Source organism: Tympanuchus pallidicinctus, unplaced genomic scaffold, assembly GCF_026119805.1.
Source record: "Tympanuchus pallidicinctus isolate F22 unplaced genomic scaffold, pur_lepc_1.0 scaffold8, whole genome shotgun sequence".
In the NCBI taxonomy this organism is placed as follows: domain Eukaryota; kingdom Metazoa; phylum Chordata; class Aves; order Galliformes; family Phasianidae; genus Tympanuchus; species Tympanuchus pallidicinctus.
In genome coordinates, this window is record NW_026294802.1 from 20,352,739 (window position 1) to 20,371,663 (window position 18,925).

An 18,925-nucleotide genomic window follows, 5' to 3' on the forward strand; every position below is an offset into this window, starting at 1 on the left:
ACCTCAGCACAGAGATGATGCTGAGGAAGCAGCCAGCAGAGGATGTCAGCACTTTCCTGGATCGTTCTTTCCACTCTTCTTAAAAATGGATATGCCATTGACTTTCTTCCAGTCAGTAGGGACTTCATCTGACTGCCATGACTTCTCAAATATTACTGAGAGTGGCTTAAACAATACATCAGCCAATTTCATCAGGACCTATACTTATGGATGTTCAGGTTCCCCTGGTGATTGTGAACCTGACCTTTGCTTACAGCAGGAAGGATGCTGTCCCCAGCTTCCAGCCCATCCACTCAAGGGGTATGTGAAGAACGCTTGCCAGTGAAGACTGAGGCAAAAAAGTCATTGAGTACCTCAACTTTGTCCTTCTCTGTTACCTGTGTGCCTGTATTGCCCACTTGTGGGAGTACGCTGTCTTGGGCTTTCCATTTCTGGTTGCAGCTGAAGAAGCTTTTCTCATTCTTTTTGCCTGGTTGGGCCTTGGCCTTCATGACCACATCTCTACACAGCCTAAGAGCATCCCTATACTCCTCCCAGGTTTCCTGTCCCTACTTCCACTGCTTGTGCATTTTCTTCTTGCTCTCTGGTTTGACCAGCAGGTCCAAGTTCAGCTATGCTGGTCTCCTGCCTTCCTTTCCTGACTTCCTATATCTGGGATGGACAGTTCTTATGTACTAAGGAAAGCTTCCTTCAAGATCTGCTAGCTCTGCTCAGCTCTCTTGATCTTGAGGACAGTTTCCCGTGGGGAGGATGGTTCCCCAGGGAACTGTAATTATTGTTATACTGGATAACACTGTTGGAATTTAAGATATTTTAGGAACTTTTCCCAAGTCTGTTTCAATTCTGCTAAATTGAATTCAGTTTAAAAAGTAGAGTTATTCACACTGGAGCCCTTTGTTTTTATACTTGCTCCCACATTCATTCATTCAGTTCCCCCTCAGAGTCATGATTTCCAAAAGATTGCCCTGCATACTGTTGCTTCTGGGTTCCATACGACAGGGAGATTTGGGAATAAAGTGATTAAAGCTCCAGTTCTGTGTTGCCAGATAATTTTGAGAGAGATAAGAAATACATTTTCAGCTTGGTTTAAGCCCACACAATGCAGATACTGGAATGAGAAGACAGTGCTTTTGAAGCAGCTGGGCTGATAACATCCATCCTCTGGGCACAGAAGAAAGATCTCTCTGGGGTTCAAATACATGGCACAGCAAAATAAGTAATATTTCCCTGGCAGAGCTCAGGGAAGTTATAACCATTCAGTTTTCCAGCCTTGGCATGAAGTTTTACCCATCCCTACCACATGTAGTTACAACAGCCACTTTGGGGCCTGGCCCAAATGAAAGGCTCATCAGGATGCAGGTTGGCCCTGAGGGCAGGGATAGGACAACTGAGTATGCCTCTGCTTCACACTCTTCCAGTCTCAAGTCCATATCTGTGTGACTCAGTCTCCATCTAGGTCAGATTTACCTTATTACTCTTGGAAAGCCAGGAGCTAGCTCTGAGAGTTCAGCATTTCTTTGGGAACAGTGAAGGTGCTGCCACGATGACCTAGCGTGCTTGCACCTCCCTGCAAACCACCACTCCTGGCTTGCCTTTCCCTGCGGCTTTAGGCATTTCCTACCCAACCAAATTAGTTATCTCTCCCCCCTAAAATTATCACATTTAATCATCTCGTCCCACGAGTACTAATTGAAGAAAAGCTGCAGGCAATAACAAGACTCCTCCCAAGGACTTATTAAGAACATACTGAATTAAATCCCTGTCCACAAAGGAAAACTGAAATCTGGATCCTGTCTTGCACTCACACTCTAGCCTGGAAGAAGGGGCCCCTTGCAGCTGGGTGCAGAGGACGGGTCAAAGAAAGGCATCTGAAAGACCTAACGTGGGCTTTCTCTTCCTCTGTATGCCTCATTTTGTCCTCAAAGGGACATTTACTATTTCTAAACTCCTGCAGCATAAGGAAGAAGCTCAGTAAGTGACTTGTGTGAAAAAAAAAAAAAAAACCAAAACACAACAGCTATTACATCCAGGATCCAGAGATCAGGTTTGTTCCTTTAATTGATAAGTCTTTTTTGTCCAGTTGACACTTCTCATGAGGATTGGATAGGAATATTGGAAAAAAAAAATAAAAATCCGAATTCTAAAAAAGCAGTGAAAAAAATGCCTGGTGGTCCAGTTACACTAGTGTCAGCTGAATTTTTTCGTTCTTGTATTTTCAAGTTTCAGTCAAATCTTCCTAAGCACATACCTCTGAATTAATTTATTTTGCCTCCAAGCCAAAAGCTGAACTAGCAGGAAGGAGAACACTGTCTTCTCACACCCTGAAGAAGAATTCTCTCAGAGGTGCAGTTACTGACATATTGAGAACAGGATCCAGTGTGCCTACCTCATGTGAAATTAATTACCTTTGTGCAGCGGGCTCAAGGATCTCTGCAATACTTTTATGAAAGTGCTGCCTTTTTCTGAGTTTCCCTCCCATTGCTAAAATGAAGTCATAGAATCATTTTTTAATTATGCTTCAGTGAAGACATTACTATGCCATAGCTGGATTTTCCATTGAGGTTACTGTCTTCCTTATTAACATGCACTGCAGAGTGGCCAATACAGCTGGTGAGAGGAAGCTTGCCATGTTGCAAAATAATAAACATAGGGAAGACATCGCTGTTAAGCAAATATGCCTCATGAAACCTTAGCAAGGTTTAACAGTTCAGTTTAAGTTCCAGCTTCCCAAAGAGTATCTCAAGCAAAGGCAGGAGGTCATGTGTATTTATTCAGCAAATGTGGCAAATGCAGAATGCTCCCTAAGCATGTTCAGTGATAGTGGACAGAGCTTTACTTCACCTTCAGATGAGTCTGACAGCCCCTTAGGAAGTGATCAGTGTAAGTACTCTTCAGGATGCAGTAACACTGACTTCCTTAGAGACTTTACAGGGTTGAGGCTTCCTCCAGCTTTCTTGCCGTGAGCATCCATGCAGGCTTTAGTAATTAAAGTTGAAGCAGTATTATATCTTAAATGGGATCTTTAGTCACAGCTCAGAAAGGCAAGTTTTCTCCAGCTGTAAAGAAGGGTGTATTAAAGCTCAGCATGGGCACTGGATTGTATTTGAAGAGCACTTTGAGATCAGCGGGAGAAAAGCTCACAGATGTGTAAAGCATTATTCCAGGGATCCAGTAACATGAGTCAGTTTATCTGAAGATATCAAGTGTCTACATTGTATTAAATGATGGCTCTTCAATACTCGAACCATGGTAACGTGTCAACAGCTAATTTATTTGTTGACAGAAGGCAATTTTTCTCCTTGTGTAAAATATTCCAGAAGCATCTGAACACCAATTTTCTGATCTTCCTGTGATTTTCACTTCTTTCTTGGGAACCTCATCTCTCCTTTTTAAGGAAATTAACTCCTTTGGGACATACTTTGATTAGAACGTCCATAGTCAACACAAAATATTCTTATAGAAAACATATAAAATATATTATAGAACATAGAATAAGAAATACTTACCTTATTGGTGATCAGTCTCAATCATTTTATGAGCTCCAGAAAACAGATAGGGTTACTCCCTGCTGTTATTTGAATCTTTACCATCCTTACAAAAACATAATTTTTAAAGCTAAACATTTAGCTTGAAATCCAGTGAGTTTCTAAAAGTGCAGTAAGAAAAATCATGAATCATTAAATGACAAGATATTAAGAAATATACTTTTTAAACAAATTTTTGTTAATTGACATTTTAATTGATGAAAATTTAAGTTACATTATTCCATGTTTCATTATTTTCTTTCTTCCAACAATAAGGGCTGGAGATTTATTCCTTTTCCTACATCTATATCTAACAAGAAATGTGATCAATGAAAATGGTACTGTGAAATCTAGGAGAATATTGCTGCTTATGCAAATAGTAGCCTCTATGTAATAATATAATGGCCCTGAAACTAAGACTAAATGCCTTTCTGGATATTCTTTATTAAAACAAAACTTGCGCTGTATTCACACAGAAATCATTAAGCTTATAATAATTATTATAAACAATAATTAGGCTAAAATAATTATAATATTATGTGATAATTGGGTGAATTGTAAGACTGAGACATATTGGATATCAAACTTGAGGACCTATATGAGGTATTACAGATAAGATATAGAAGGTATCATTTCAGGTAATGTTTGTTACCTAAGAGTCATCTGGTCTCTCTCACAATCATAGGGCACAGGGCAGTTCTTCCTGCCTAAGGTGACTGAAAGGAGAAATTAGACTATCATTAGAAGGCCTCAATGGTCATTTGAGGCTATACAACTGATTTTCAAATTAATGAAGATATGTGTGATAGAATTAAAGACTGAAGAAGTAATAGGTTAACAGCGTTATTTTTCAATAAATTTGACCCAGATTATTAAATTTTTAGTATTTATTCTGTTTACATACCATTCATTTTTTAACTGGAAGTTTAAATGGGCACAAAAGAAAGCCCTATACTCAGTAAATCCTGAAAAATTATTAAGAACAAAATAATTAGAACACCCTCTTGAGAAGTGTTCAGGAAAAACAAAAAATCCACAAACAACAACCTGGCTAGATGTAGGATTCTCTGTATTTATAAACTATGATTGGGTTTCTCCTCTGCAAGAGCAATAGGCAGGCCTTGTTGCATTGCCACTAGTTTTACTAGTTTAACCTGAATTGCTGATGTTCCAGTTCCAGTTGACAGATATGATTCTGGATGAAAGTTAGTCCATTCTAATTATATACTTTATTTTTTCATTTCCTGCTTCAAAGGTAACTGTTACACTCATCTTTTGGGTTTGTTTGCTTGGTTGACTGTTGTTTTGGTGAGGTTTGTTTTTTTTGGTTTTTTTTTTTTGGATGATTTTATACTTGTTTGCTTGGTTTAGACTAAGGAACATCATTTAATATGGCCTAGTAGAGGGAATGGTAATCTTGACTGCCAGATACAGGTTGTATGAGAAGTGACTGTTTTCTGGATCAGAATATGAAAAGGGCTGGTTTCTAATATATCCCACTGTACAAATAAATAACTAATAGATGGATAATAAAACTTGAATTAATTGTTGTGACATTAAAAAACATAGCAGGTGATTGAAGCACTTGAAACATACCAAAGAATCACTACTGGTATCTACTAATGCTACTGAAATCTATAATATGTGTATTAAGTTCTTAATATCTGTATAGGATGTAGTGTTTGATAATGTATAACTATTTAGGAGCTATTCATATTTTCAACATATGAAGCCTGTGCTGCTCACCTGCTAAAGACTCCGCCATGTCCTAGGAAGACATAAGGACTCCAAGAGTTCTTTCTCAGTGTTCGCTCTGCAAAAAGGAATGTGATGTAGGAGTCTGTGTCCTACTTGAAGCCACCAACGATAATAGTAAGAAACTGCCATTCTCAGGAAAAACACTTTTACCAAGCCCAATTACTGTGGTATTTAGAAAAGCATCTATTTTTAAACAAGTCTTCAAAACACCTCTTTCTAAACAAGTTTTGACATTTCTAATTCTTCCTTATTAACTTCAGGCTCACTGGTCTCTGTTTTACCTTATCCATATCCTGGATCTGTCATGTGATTACAGGAATAAAAGTTGCTTTTTCTTAAGGTTTTTATATGTTCTTAAAATTGAAGTCTAAAAGTATATGCTTTATAATATCTCACACATTCTTTTGAAACTTATTTTTCCTGCTTTTTGTGTTTGTCCTGACAAATAGCATTAGCAAATGTTAGAATTCAAGTTCTGTCCAGTTGCATTACATTTTATAGCTTATTCCTGCAAGGCATTATTGTCCTTTACAGTAGGAAAGGAAAACAAGGGGAGTGGAAATTTCTCATTGGATTCTCAGCAAGGGAAGAAATGGAAACAGTGAACCCAGAGACTTTAAAGACCAAAGACTGTACTTGCAACTGGTGGTGATGAGGGGGAGGCTTGTGTGTTTTGGTGCTTTTGGTGCTTTTGTACAACTCAAGGAACTTATAGTGTTCAACAGGTCTGTGTCCACTTGTCAACAGGGTTATTCTTGCTACACAGGCAAAACTACTGACTTAGGCATTCTATAAAGAAAGAAAAAGATGAAAAACAGTATTTGAATGTTCCTTGTGCAATCTCTTTGCATGCTCTTAAGTGAGGGCACCCAGGAGTGCACTCTATCAGCCTTTTGTTCATTTCCCAGGAATCTGGTTGGAGTGACTCTGAATTGCTACAAAAAACTGTTAAGTAGAAGGTGATTGCAGTTCTTATTTCATTATGAAAGAGAATGCAATAAATAAGCAACACAGTGAAAACCAGAAACTACTTCTGTCCACCTCATTTCTTGTAAGCTTTATGTATTTTAATGGCAAGATGAATGGGCAAGTTATTTATATAAATGCTACAGTATTTAAGATATGCAAATATAAATGACTTTGCAGCCTACTTCTGTAATACATCATAATCACAACAGCAATGAGTAATAGGTCATCCTAGAACCAGCTCCTTCTGCATCATTTGCATCATCTAACATGTGAAAGCCCAGGATGACCTCAGTTTCTGTGCTGGAGAATCTTCACTTTGGACACAGCTAATCACAGAGTCCGGAAGTTCATTTTCCAATAAATGTTTTCCCTTCTAGCACTCCAGTGTGAGCCTCAGAAGCTAAACTGGCTCTCAATGAATTCCTATTTTAGGTTAATACGGAAGAATGATGTTTGTGCTAGTGCAACATCCACTCTCTCAAAAAAAAAAACCATGACCCTTTACCGAATATCTTTGTATAAGACTTATATGAACAAAGACATAACTGAAACAGCCAAACAGGATTATGATACAATTTATTTCCATAAGCTCAAATAGGATTTACATGCCTTCAAACTGAGGAGATGATAATAATTCTTTACCACTGGGAAGTAAGAATGGGAAAGAAAAAGGAACAGAGCTAACCATGTCTGTATAGTGGCACCAGGTCATAGTAAAACTATGGGCATGTGGTCAGAGAAGAAAGGTGTAAGTTCATTGGAAAGTAGAAGAGATCTCCCCAAACTGCTCTTTATTGCTGCCTCTTTGTGTTAGGGCTAATTCTGGTACATTCCAAAGCAAGTATTTAGAGTGGTGTCTTTAGATTAGTATCTATTTTTTGCCTGCTGCTTGAACCATGAATCAGGAAAACATCCTTACTCCAAAGGATTGTTAAAAAATTTAGTGTTAGATAGTGTTCACTTTTCCGAGTCACTGAAATGGTCTGTTCTAACTACTCTAAATACATGTAAGAAATACAGATTTCACCTCAATGCATGAGTAGTCATGGGTAGTACATCTGCATTGCATCCACAGTGATTAAAGTCACAATTACAACGTGCTGGCAGATTATACAAATCACACAGGACTGTTGCTGTTCTCTGATGGGATGTTTTATGTCAGTAATCACGACAGTACTGCAATCTTGGCAATTCTAGCAGTTACTTCAGAAATCTCACGATGTTTGATTGTGTCACATAATGCCTTCATCCCTAAAGGCTCATGATTTTTTTTCAAAATACTTTTCTGCCTAAGATAAATCTCTGCTTCTTGATAAGGTATAAATCTTCCAGACCTTTGAAATTAACAGTCAGTTAGAAAGAACACAGAAAAGGAATTTGCTTGATTTTGAGTTTTAAGGACACATCATTACTTCTTGGTATGAGTGTTCGGAGCCAGGAGACTGAATCTATCTGTACCAGAAATGTGACTAACGCTGAAAAATAATTCATAACATCTGTAGCTTGTAATATCTTTTATACTCTGAAATATGTGTTCACTACACAGAGTGGGTGGAAATGGAAGCGAGCAGATAAGCTATGCACACATTTTAAAACCTTTGCTGTGACTTTTTCAATTATTAGTACTATCATAATAGATAATTGAGCAGTTGATCACAGTGTGTGATTTTATTACTTTTTTTTTTTGGTGTTCTTCATTCTGTTCTGGGAAGCAATGTTATACATTGTCATGATTCTGCAATTTTGTGAAATGTTTTTTGGGAAAACAAAACAAAACAAAACAAAACCAGGGTAGTGGTGTATCTGTAGATCTACTTCTGGGAGAGACCTTCTCAGCAGGGGATGGATTTCATTTTCTCACTCTTTTCATAAGGGAAGGGTCAGAGGTATACAAAAATAATCTGTGAAGAAAATAAGCCCGAAATGGATCTTAATGGATAATGAATCTTATGGACTGAAAGCAGGAAAAACATCTGAAAATGGTTATCAGTCCCCTTTAAGAAGATGCATTTTAAGTTTCAAATGTTCAAAAGTGGACACTCCTTTTTAGAACAATCGTATGAGAAAAATAGTTCTCCACTTTTTCAGATTTTTTTTAAATTAATTAATAAAGTAGTCATTAGAACTGACAATTTCATAGGGAATGAGAAATGCAGAGAACAGACTTTTTGAAACTGGGGGAGAGAAGGAGTCTGTGGATACTTCTCAGCAAAGAAGGACAATTGTTTCTTATTTTTCTGGATGGTTGGATGCAAATTATGAAATTGATCTTATTTTCAAATTCTACACAATAGAGAACATATTTCCAGTAAATACTCAAGTACACAGCCTGGGAAAGCTTCAGTGAACTTTTCTAAGTCCTATGATTTTCCACAGCCAAGACTGCTGAACCCATAAGCTTGCCATTCACCCCATGCATCCCAGCGTCCACTCAAGGCACCACCAAGGGCATTCACCCCTGGGAGGGAGGGAGGCAGGGAAGGAGGGCTGCTGCCCACTGTGGGACAAGGCAGAGCCCGGCTTGGAGCAGGGAGAACACACAGCAGAGGAAGCACAGGCAGCTGCCAGAGAGGCCTCCTCTGCCGGGAGAGCAGCCACTGATGACCACGGCTGGGAATTACACGTAGCTCAGGCCAAATTCCTCAGCTGGCAGCAGCTGTTAGTGGAAACTGAAGCGGACTTGAAAAGAGCCCCATTTTATGGCCCCTATGATAATAATTGTGAGTGTTGGGATGTAATAACACATGTATCTGAGCTGCAGAGTTCAGATCTCCCTCTGCCTTTTGACCTCTTCTCCCAGATGGGGAAGGGAAGGATTTTCCAGCAGAATAAGCCCCATCCTCAGTTGTTGTAAAATAGGAGAACATGGGGAAAAAAAAAAAAAAAAAGAAAGAAAAAGAAAGAAAAAAAAACGTAGCAAACTGCTGCATTAAGTAGTTTGTAATTGGCACAGTTCTCTTTTTGTTATTTTGACTATGTGGTCTCAGCACTGCAAAGACGCAGTTCCCAGGGAAGTGTCCTCATCTCTGAGCTACAGACTCAGACTCCCATTTGCTTCGTTTCTCTCGCTAGCCTCATAAATCTTGCATTCCTTTTCTACAGAGCTGTATGGCTTCAGCAGAAACATGGCTTCATGCCAAGCTGCATACTCTCACTTCTGAGAAACTGGAGGAGCAAACTGAATCCCCTTCACAGTGAGTGGGGCTCAAAAGCCATCCCTGTCATTCTGGGGGTTAAACAATTCCACAACTGGTTGGTCACAGCTCCTGCAGCTGAGTGCATAATTCCCTGTGCTGCAGAAGTAACGGAGTTTGCCTTGTATACCAAAATCCCTAATCTCCTTTAGTCCTCGGACTATTCCCAAATCCTTGCTACATCTCCTACACCTGCTTGGCCAGCTAAATGGCAGCGTATGTGAGTTGGGCTGGCGTACCACCATGCTGGAGATGACTGTCCACTTCTCTCTGCTCTCTCTGGGACTCTGTAAAGACTGAATTATGCCAGCCTTAGCCTCACTGTGTCATTAGCTTGGCTTGTTTCTACCTAGTTTCTGGTTTCATAAAATCTCCAGACCCATGGGACTGTCTTCTCCAGGTGGTAAAGCACAAACAATCAGAAAGGCGTTACAATCACATAAATCTAAATTACTTAAAAAATCATGACAAAACACTACACACCAGATAGATAGGCTCTCATTGAGACAAGCCTGATTTCTCAATCCTCTCATTACAGAGGGGTTTCTGGACCTGAGAAATGCTCTCCTCTGAACATCTTCTATATGACTGTAGTTGAGTGTTTCCTTCACTACACTTCTAAAAGTGAGTGTGGGTCCTTGATGTCTGGCTGTGTGATTGAAATCTTCTGATCATCTAGCTCTGTTAGGCATCCCTCTGATGCATTTAATCGCATTAGTTATTCCAAGCATCTGTGATGTAGTGTTAAGAAAGCTTCTTCCAGGGAAAATAAAAGTGCAACTGATACTGACTATCAAAAGGAAGTATTTCAAGCTTATCTACACTTTTTTCTTTTTATAGTCCTATGGCATATTCTGCTCTGGAAGTATTATCATATAGATAGGATATGCATATAGATACATATATATAACTAGGCATCAGCCAGCACTGTGCACTTGCAGCCCGGAAGGCCAACTGTGATCTGAACTATCTGAACTGCATTAAAAAAGGGTTGGCCAGCAGGGAGAAGGAGGTGATTGTCCCCCTCTACTCAGCTCTTGTGAGGCTCCATTTGGAGTACTGTGTCCAGGCCTGGGGCCCCCAGTACAAGAAAGACATGGAGCTCTTGAGACAAGTCTAGAGGAGGGCCACTAAGATGATCAGAGGGCTGGAGCACCTCTTCTATGAGGAAAGGCTGAGGGAACTGGGCTTGTTTAGCTTGGAGAAGGCTCCAGGGAGACCTCATTGTGGCCTTCCAGTACTTGAAGGGAGCGTATAAACAGGAGGGGGAACAGCTGTTTAAAAGGGTGGATAGTGATAGGACAAGGAGGAATGGTTTTAAACTGAAACAGGGGAGATTTAGGTTAGATTTTAGGAGGAAGTTCTTCACACAGAGGGTGGTGATGCTGGAACTGGAACAGGTTGCCCAAGGAGACTGTGGATGCCCCATCCCTGGAGGCATTCAAGGCCAGGCTGGATGTGGCTCTGGGCAGCCTGGTCTGCTGGTTGGTGACCCTGCACATAGCAGGGGGGTTGAAACTAAATGATCATTGTGGTCCTTTTCAACCCAGGCCATTCTATGATTCTATGATGATTCTGTGACATATACAGATATGCTGACGAGACTCACTGAGTACTCATAAGTTCATGAGGTAGAATAGAAAAAAAAATCTGCTTATTGAAATCTGTAGAGCATGATACTGATCTGGTCCAATTTGCAGATGATAATTGGAATTTATAGTTTTTTAGCTTGTATGAGGAAGACATTTTCTCCTGAAGTGCTACTTTAATGCCAATGGCAATAGCTGCCTGACTAAAGAAACACAAACTGGCTCATTAGATCCCATATATTTTGAGAATCCTTAGGCTCTTGATTTCAGTATAAGCAAGTATTTTGGGAGGGTGGGGTTATACCATTTTTTGCTTATTTGTGAATTTTTAAAATACAGTTACAAGCTTAAAAAATAACTGATTCACTTTTATTCAATGAAAATGAATAAAGCCAGACATTTAACAATTTAGCAGACAGTAGGAGAGGCAGAAAAATCTAAATCTTTACTCAGTTTTAAGTTAATCTTAGAAAACAGAGACCTGAAACATTTCCAGATTGCCAAGCTGTATAGTAGTGATTATTTGATAAAAATTCAGACTGCTATGAAGGGTTGTCATGCAGCTTTTTAAGAAGCAAGCTTAAGTATATATGTATTAAAAAATAAAACTAAAAGCTGGAATACTTGTATGAACTGGTTTTAAAATAATTCAGGAAGTGACTCAGTTGGCATTTTACTGTATTTGTTCCCCTTTTGGTTGGTACTACATAAATTTCACTGGAAGGCATTTGTTGGTGGACATAGAGTCACACAAAAAATTGTTTTCAGAAGTATGTGGACATCACGTGTGTTTCTCAGAAATAAGTGCAGCCCACAGTCATCCTCTAAACTCCCCTGTCTTCCATACAGAAGAATCCAAAAATCTGCCTGGGCAAAGGTAATTCTACATGTAACTCCTACATGTAGCTATCTGGAGATCTACCTGTCTCTGTAGAGACTTGAAAGCTCATGTAGAAGTGACAAGTGTCAAAACACTTGGATCCAGTCCACAAGTCAAATACAACTTAATCCGGAATTATTTAGCTGCTGATTTTATAAGGAGGTGTCCAGATCCACATATTTACAAACTTTTATTTCACTGGGCAGATGCATTTTATGTAGCTGTCAGTTAGTGGATGTACTATACTACTTAAAGCTAATATTACATCTCTATGGCACCAGAGGTACATCCTGTGTTCCTCCATACGGAGCATGATGCTCTGCTCTCCCATATTCAAAACTCAGACAAATCAATAAAAAACAAATGTCACATCTACAGCTGTTTTCTGAACCATTTTTTAATGTGGTTTCAGGAAATAAATAACCGAGTATGCGTATGTATGCATATGAAATAATACAACAAGTTTGTATTTTAAGGGATGGAAGATATATTCTTTGTATGTGGAGCTACATACATCATAGTTTTCAATACAAGATACAAAGCTTTTATAAAATCACTTTTCACTGAAGGTTATTTCATTATATTTGTTTTATTGTTATAATATGAAACACAGTTTAACTTCAGAGCTATGAAATTATCAGTTCTATCTTATTCACAGAAAATACTTCAGCTTGTAGAATCTGACACGTGAAGCTTGAAATGTACAGCTGGAAATTTAATTTGAAGCTTAGTCTTTAGCAAATCACCCCTTTAACAGCAGTCCAAGTGTTCTTACGAAGTATATTCCAAGGACATCCAATAATGTACAGCTGTGCAACTCTTGTGTACCCTGGTTTCTGCCACAAGTACTTAAATTACAAATGCCAGTGTTTTTAATATGAATGTACTGACAGCTAGAACATGCTAATATTACTTTGTATTTAAATAATTCAGTAATTTTTTGCATTTGTATGTGAAAAATACTCTAAAGTTGCTAGACTGTGAAAACTTTTCACAACAATTATGATCTTAAACAAACAGTGCTTTTTGGGAGAGAATTTTTAGTTGCTGACATCACTGTTGTCTGCTGAGGGCAGAAACTGTCCAGAAACAACATGCAAATTATATGGTATTACATTTGTGTATATTTGGAGCTCTGGTCCTACACTTCTGAAAGTAATGAGAGTTTTGCCTACAGAACAATTGAACTCCATGTCTAAATGAGAAAAAACTGTTTTAGGAATATGAAGAACCCCAAGCTCTATGATCTATTCATGTGCTGAAAATCAGTAAGGTGAATAGTAGGGGATCTGAGCTTTGGCTCTTGTCATTTTATATGCAGTATATGCTTTTACTCATTCATTCTAGGCTGTAAGTTTCTTCTTAAAACATTTTGGTTATGATGTGATTCAGCCAGTCTAACCGATATTGTAGTCAGTTTTACTAAATACTAAACTCATGTAAATTTTTATACTCCTTTGGTTAATATTTGGGAACTTACGGATGGCAAAAAAAATAAAATAAAAAATAAAAAAATTGGAAGAGTGATTAGGATTTCTTTAAATTTAAAAAAAACGAAACTTTTTATAGCATCTGGACAATAGAATATGTTCTGTACAGACATCACTTAAATCTAGGAAGCAAACACTTCAAAAGTTGAGCTCTTCACGTAAGTTAGAAGCACTAAGTATGGTGCCAAATACACCATTCTTTTCATGATTTGTCATAGTAATTTAAAATAAGACGAAATTTTTCTTTTTCTTTTTCTTTTTTTTTTTTTTGTCTATTAAACACCACAGAATCACAGATTTTTTTTTCAGTTTGGAGAAAATGTCTTCAGACAGTATCCTGTCAGTGCAAGGTCCATTACAGCAGGTTGCTCAGGGCTGTGTTTTGAACATCTCCATAGATGAAAACTCAACAGCCTTTGTGAGCAACCTGTTTGGACAAAAATATCTTAAGGATCTCTGCAGTCCCATTTATTAGATTAAAATAAACTTATTTTAAAAGATAGTCAAAATATACAAACATTTTTCAGCTGAGAACAGTATTTGTTATGCAGTCCACAGACATGTTGAGGAGACACAGCTGATACTTACAGACATCATTCCAAGGAAACTCTGAGTACAGCTTCAGAAATGTTTCTTGAAAATGTTATTGGTATTCTACCTGGTGATAACTACTTCTGTCAGATGCCCATACTGAGACTTCATTAATGTCTGTCAAGTATTTCTACCAGCTGTTCATTTGTTCATTTCACATTCTGTTTTTTTTTTTTAATTTTATTTTGTTTTTATTTATTTTATTTTGTTTCATTTTAATAACAGGACAAGCTAGGAAAGAAACATTAACTTTGTGGTAAATCAGAATGACTATTATTAATTTGCTGTATTCCAAGTCACACTATGAAAGGAAAGCTGGGTAAAGTGAGTGTTATTTAACACTAAATAATTTAATTTCCATTACTTCACTGGACTTATATATCAGCTATTCAGAAAATAGTCCCAAAGAGAGTCTTTAATTTAAACTGTCTGATGTTCTTTTGGCAGTGGTAGAGAAACCAAGAGATTTGTTCTCCAGAAAACTTGGACGCAGTTTCAGCTGACAGAAAAGTGGGGGTTTTGTGCCTTTTTTTTTTTTTTTTTTTTAAGGTGGACTTAACTGCAAGTTATTTAGCTACTGTCAAACAAACAATATTTTTTCTGGAAGTGCTTATAATTAGCAACCACTCTTCTTTCAATAAAAAAAATTCTGCTACCCTTGAAATAGCAGAAAATGCTCTCTATCCAAAAAGACACAGTGAAATCAATAAATGCCATATTTCTTTCTGAAAGCAATTTTTATTCACAAAATTCAATAGGGTTAAATGCATTAGAAATATTTTTGGCAAACTCAAGATATAGCTCAGATATATTTTCAGAAAAGGGCATAATGGAAATGTTAATAGAAAAATTTCGATTTGACATAGCAAAATAAAACTCCATTTACCTCTTTGGAGACAGAAATTCTGTCAAATAAGTCTTAATAAGCTTCTTCAGGAAATGAGTTCTAGAAAAGTTTACTCAAAGGTAAATGTAACTAAGGAAAGTACTGATTGCTTTTTGAAAATTATTGTAAGTCAATTGTTTTGGTTTTTTTTTCACTGATCCTAGGTCTGGAAAGAGTGCCAAAAGACCTTCCCCCTGACACAACTCTGCTGGATTTACAGAACAACAAAATCACTGAAATTAAAGAAGGAGATTTCAAGAATTTGAAGAATCTTCATGTAAGTGTATATATGGCTGAACTAACACACACATATACAAATTAGACAAAAAAGGTGATTTGGGCATCATACCCATGTTTTTAAGGAACATTGATTAAATACTTTGTGTTCTTCCTCCATCGTCCCGGTCTATAAATTCTCATTCTAATTCCTTTCCTCGTGCCACTAAAGATCTTCATTAATTTTCATCTCTTTGTAATTGTCTGCCTTCCATTCAGCTCCTGTTCTCCATCACAATTTCTCTCACCTTTTATTTCCTTTGGCAAAGTGGTTTAATAATTTCTAGTAAAAAAAAAAGCTACTTCTCAACCCTCACACATCACTCACTCATTACCATATTCCTTCCCCTCCTGCCCCTGAGCTCATGAAGTGCTCTATATACTCTCTGTGCCATCAGTTTTTCTTTTCTAATTTTAGCTCAGGGATCCTTTCAAGCCAAAATTCTGCCTGCTGCACTGCAATGAAATTATGGTTTTGCCAATAATTGCCTATTAGTAAAAGTCTACCCTTATCTATCTACATCTGACAACACTACTCTTCCAGCACTGCTGACTGCTTTCCATTTGCTATCACCCAAATAAGCGCTTTTTTCTCTCTTAAATTTCTCTGAGCAGCTTTGAACAATTGCTAGGGATACAGTGACTGTCTGACTGTAATGGAGGGAGTTGCATGAGTAGATCATGATGCAGTTCTTACATAATTTTAGCAACTGCTGCATAGATGTCTACATCTGACCTCAAATGAGATTATTTATGTCCCCAAATTTTTTGTTTGCCAATTCTTGTGCTTTGCTACTAAACAGATTTGACACTCTACTTCCTTCCTGCTTGTTTTGGTTCTCATTCATCTTGGAGAAGTGTCCTGTTTTTTTCAGTGAAGATCATCTACTGGATGTTGAAACAAAAAAAAACAAAGAAACCTCTTCAGTGCAACTAGTCTTTTCCAATCCTTCCTCACAACACTGCATTAAATGGTATTGCATATGAAAAGCACTGGCACCGATAATATCTTCCTACTTGGCACACAGCTCAGGTCTTCATTATACCTTGTGCTGTGAGTTAAGCTGTTGTGAGTGATGTCATCTTGCTGACTTTAATTCAATGGATATTTTTCTTTCCCTTATTAAAGCAGATAGAATTTAATATTGAATTAAATAGGTGACACTTCAGGAAAGACATCATTTCTTTACCCTAGTCCCAAAAGTAGCCAGGCATGTTTAGGGACCAATGGAAAACAAACAGAATAATGACAACAGTAACATAGGTTTTACTAAATGACCTACAAAACTGATTTTCTTAGATTTTCTCAGTAAGGGAAAAGGATTCTTTAATCTCCTCCCCAAAATAATGATTTACTCATGTACATTTATGCAACTAAGCACTACCTCTATGCTTGGCAGGCATCATTTTTCTCTTTGTGAAGGATGTGGGAATGATTCTCATCCCTCCACTTACAGTATTTTTCAAAGTAATAGTGAAAGGGGAATATTGCCTTTAGATAAGCATATCTCAAAAGTTTTGCTATTGACAAAGGTCTGTTTTTGTGTTAAGGATATGTGTGTGCATATGTGTGATGTATATGTATATATCTCACATATAAACTTTTAAAATCATATTCTCAGATACACATCACAGACTTGTGATAGCCTTACACTTGACAGTGTGATGTTCAAAAGTTTCTGGACTTCTACCAAAATATGAAACCTTTTAAGACTCTACTAAACCAGAAATAATTGCATAAATTATCGCTCTTACTGTTACAAAATCTGAAATAAACAGAAACTGCACAGTCTTTTGCATGAAATTATCACTTAGCGTAAACATTTAAAGAACAATTCTCTGTAATCCCAATTCATACACATCTTGATGAATAAAAAAAAAGCATAATGAGTTTACTCCTTTGGACAAACCATTTAAATTCATATCTAATTCCTATAGACATCACCTACCATAGGTATAATAGTTTTGGAAGCGGTTTTCATGAACAAATCAAATTGCAGTTCAGTTTGTGCTAAAATATAAAAGAAGAAAAGGGATCCCTTTATCTTGTCCACGTCTTCTCTTTCAGTACAAAAGTAACTGATTAAGCTCTTAAATGGAAGATAAAGAGGACTTAATAACTACAAAGATGTTCTGTGTAAAAAAAAGAAATTTCGTGAGAAGGTCAAAGAGCAAATTTGCAGCTGGGGAATTTGGCAAACAAGTAGAAAAGGTTTCAATTAAGGAAATATTTAAATGCAAATAATATATGCCTGCAAAGGAGGACACACAAAAAGTAAAAGGTGATGCTATACTTGATATTTTTACAGTTTTCAACTGATCCAGAAAAATGTGACTGAGCTGTCAAAGTTGTTCTTAAAAAACTGAATGAGACTCCATACTATAAAAATGAAACATGAGATAGACTTTAATTGGAGGTCTCAGGACAATAATGAAAAAAAAAGCCTTAAAAAATTTTTTTTCGGGCCAAGAACAACAATTTGCAGTTTCAGAAAATTGTCTGATTTTATGTAAATTATTTGCTTATGATTTAATCTTGTCACAAAACATTTAGAAATGGTGTTGGAAAAGGAAGAAGAAATCTTTTTACACAGCTATCAGAATTTTCCAGGCAAACTAAAACTCCTGGAGAAAGTACAGTATTTTGACCCCACGGACGTTTAAAAAAAATCTGAAATACTACATGAGTAAGCTGAAGGAGGAGTTTAGAAAAACAGCACATGGAATTGCATGCTGTGTGGCAAAGCCAAAACAAACCAGCATAATACCTGGCACTTTGGAAAAGAAGTAATAGAAACAACTGTGTATGAGATCAGTGTAAGATTGCACAAATAAAAGTAACTGCATGCTTTTGCAATAGGAATTTTTCAAAGGCATAGTGTTAGTACAGTAAAGGAAGGTGAATACAATTTTGGGCTGAAATCCAATGGAACACTGCTTAGTTTAAGTTGATGGACCATGTCCATCATGTTGTATGCAAAGCAGACAACAGAGCCCAACCAATCTTCATTTACAATAGAAGACTTGCATAGAGAAGATCTATGCTAGGGACTTATATTTACAACCATATCCACAATAAGTGATTATCTATGTTAAATGTATGGGCTAATAAACTGAAATACTCTTTGTAGCAACATTTTATAGAAAAAATATTTTTTTGCACAAAAAATGTTTTATGCCCTCAATTTTTGTTTATTTACTTATATCAGAAAAGGGCACCCTATGGAAGGACAAGGGCCTAAAACAACTGACGATAACTCTAAGAACACCTTCCAGGGATATAGAAAATTTCCTGACAGATAAAAATATTAGTGAAAGAGCACAGATTTTGGATGAATTATTACTGCTTCAGTTTCTTTTTCACAGACATTATCAAAGGAGAAATTAAGTAAACATGCTGATCTTTGAATCAGAGATTGAAGACTGTACAGTGACCACTAGCTTACTGTAAACAACAGGCAGAAATCTCTGCCCAAGTTCTACTTCTGAACTCAATTCCCACTATCACTTAGTAGATCATAGGATGGAGAGACACTTCCCTCCTCTCCAGCTAAGAGCTTCTTAGAATCATGGAATATCTCAAGTTCAAGCCAAATTTCTGTGAGCACTGTCCAAATGATTCTTTAACTCTAGTGGGTCCCTGACAAATATTCGAAGAAAGAAGATGTTAATCCTTCTGAACTACAGCACTTCCTTAGAGAGATTCCATTTCTCAGACTCTTTTTTGCATTGTGCAGAACGCAGAATGAGATTTTCCACAGAAACAAG

The 18,925-nt window shown here is 37.2% G+C and overlaps 1 protein-coding gene across 1 annotated transcript in view; it reads left to right on the top strand.

Annotated features, from left to right (window-relative positions):
• DCN (decorin) overlaps positions 1-18,925 on the top strand; it is a 39,088-nt gene that overhangs the window by 7,059 nt on the left and 13,104 nt on the right. Inside the window, exon 3 of the mRNA XM_052668288.1 lies at positions 15,046-15,158. Coding sequence (XP_052524248.1) covers positions 15,046-15,158 — 113 coding nt within the window. The remainder of the gene's footprint in view (positions 1-15,045; positions 15,159-18,925) is intronic.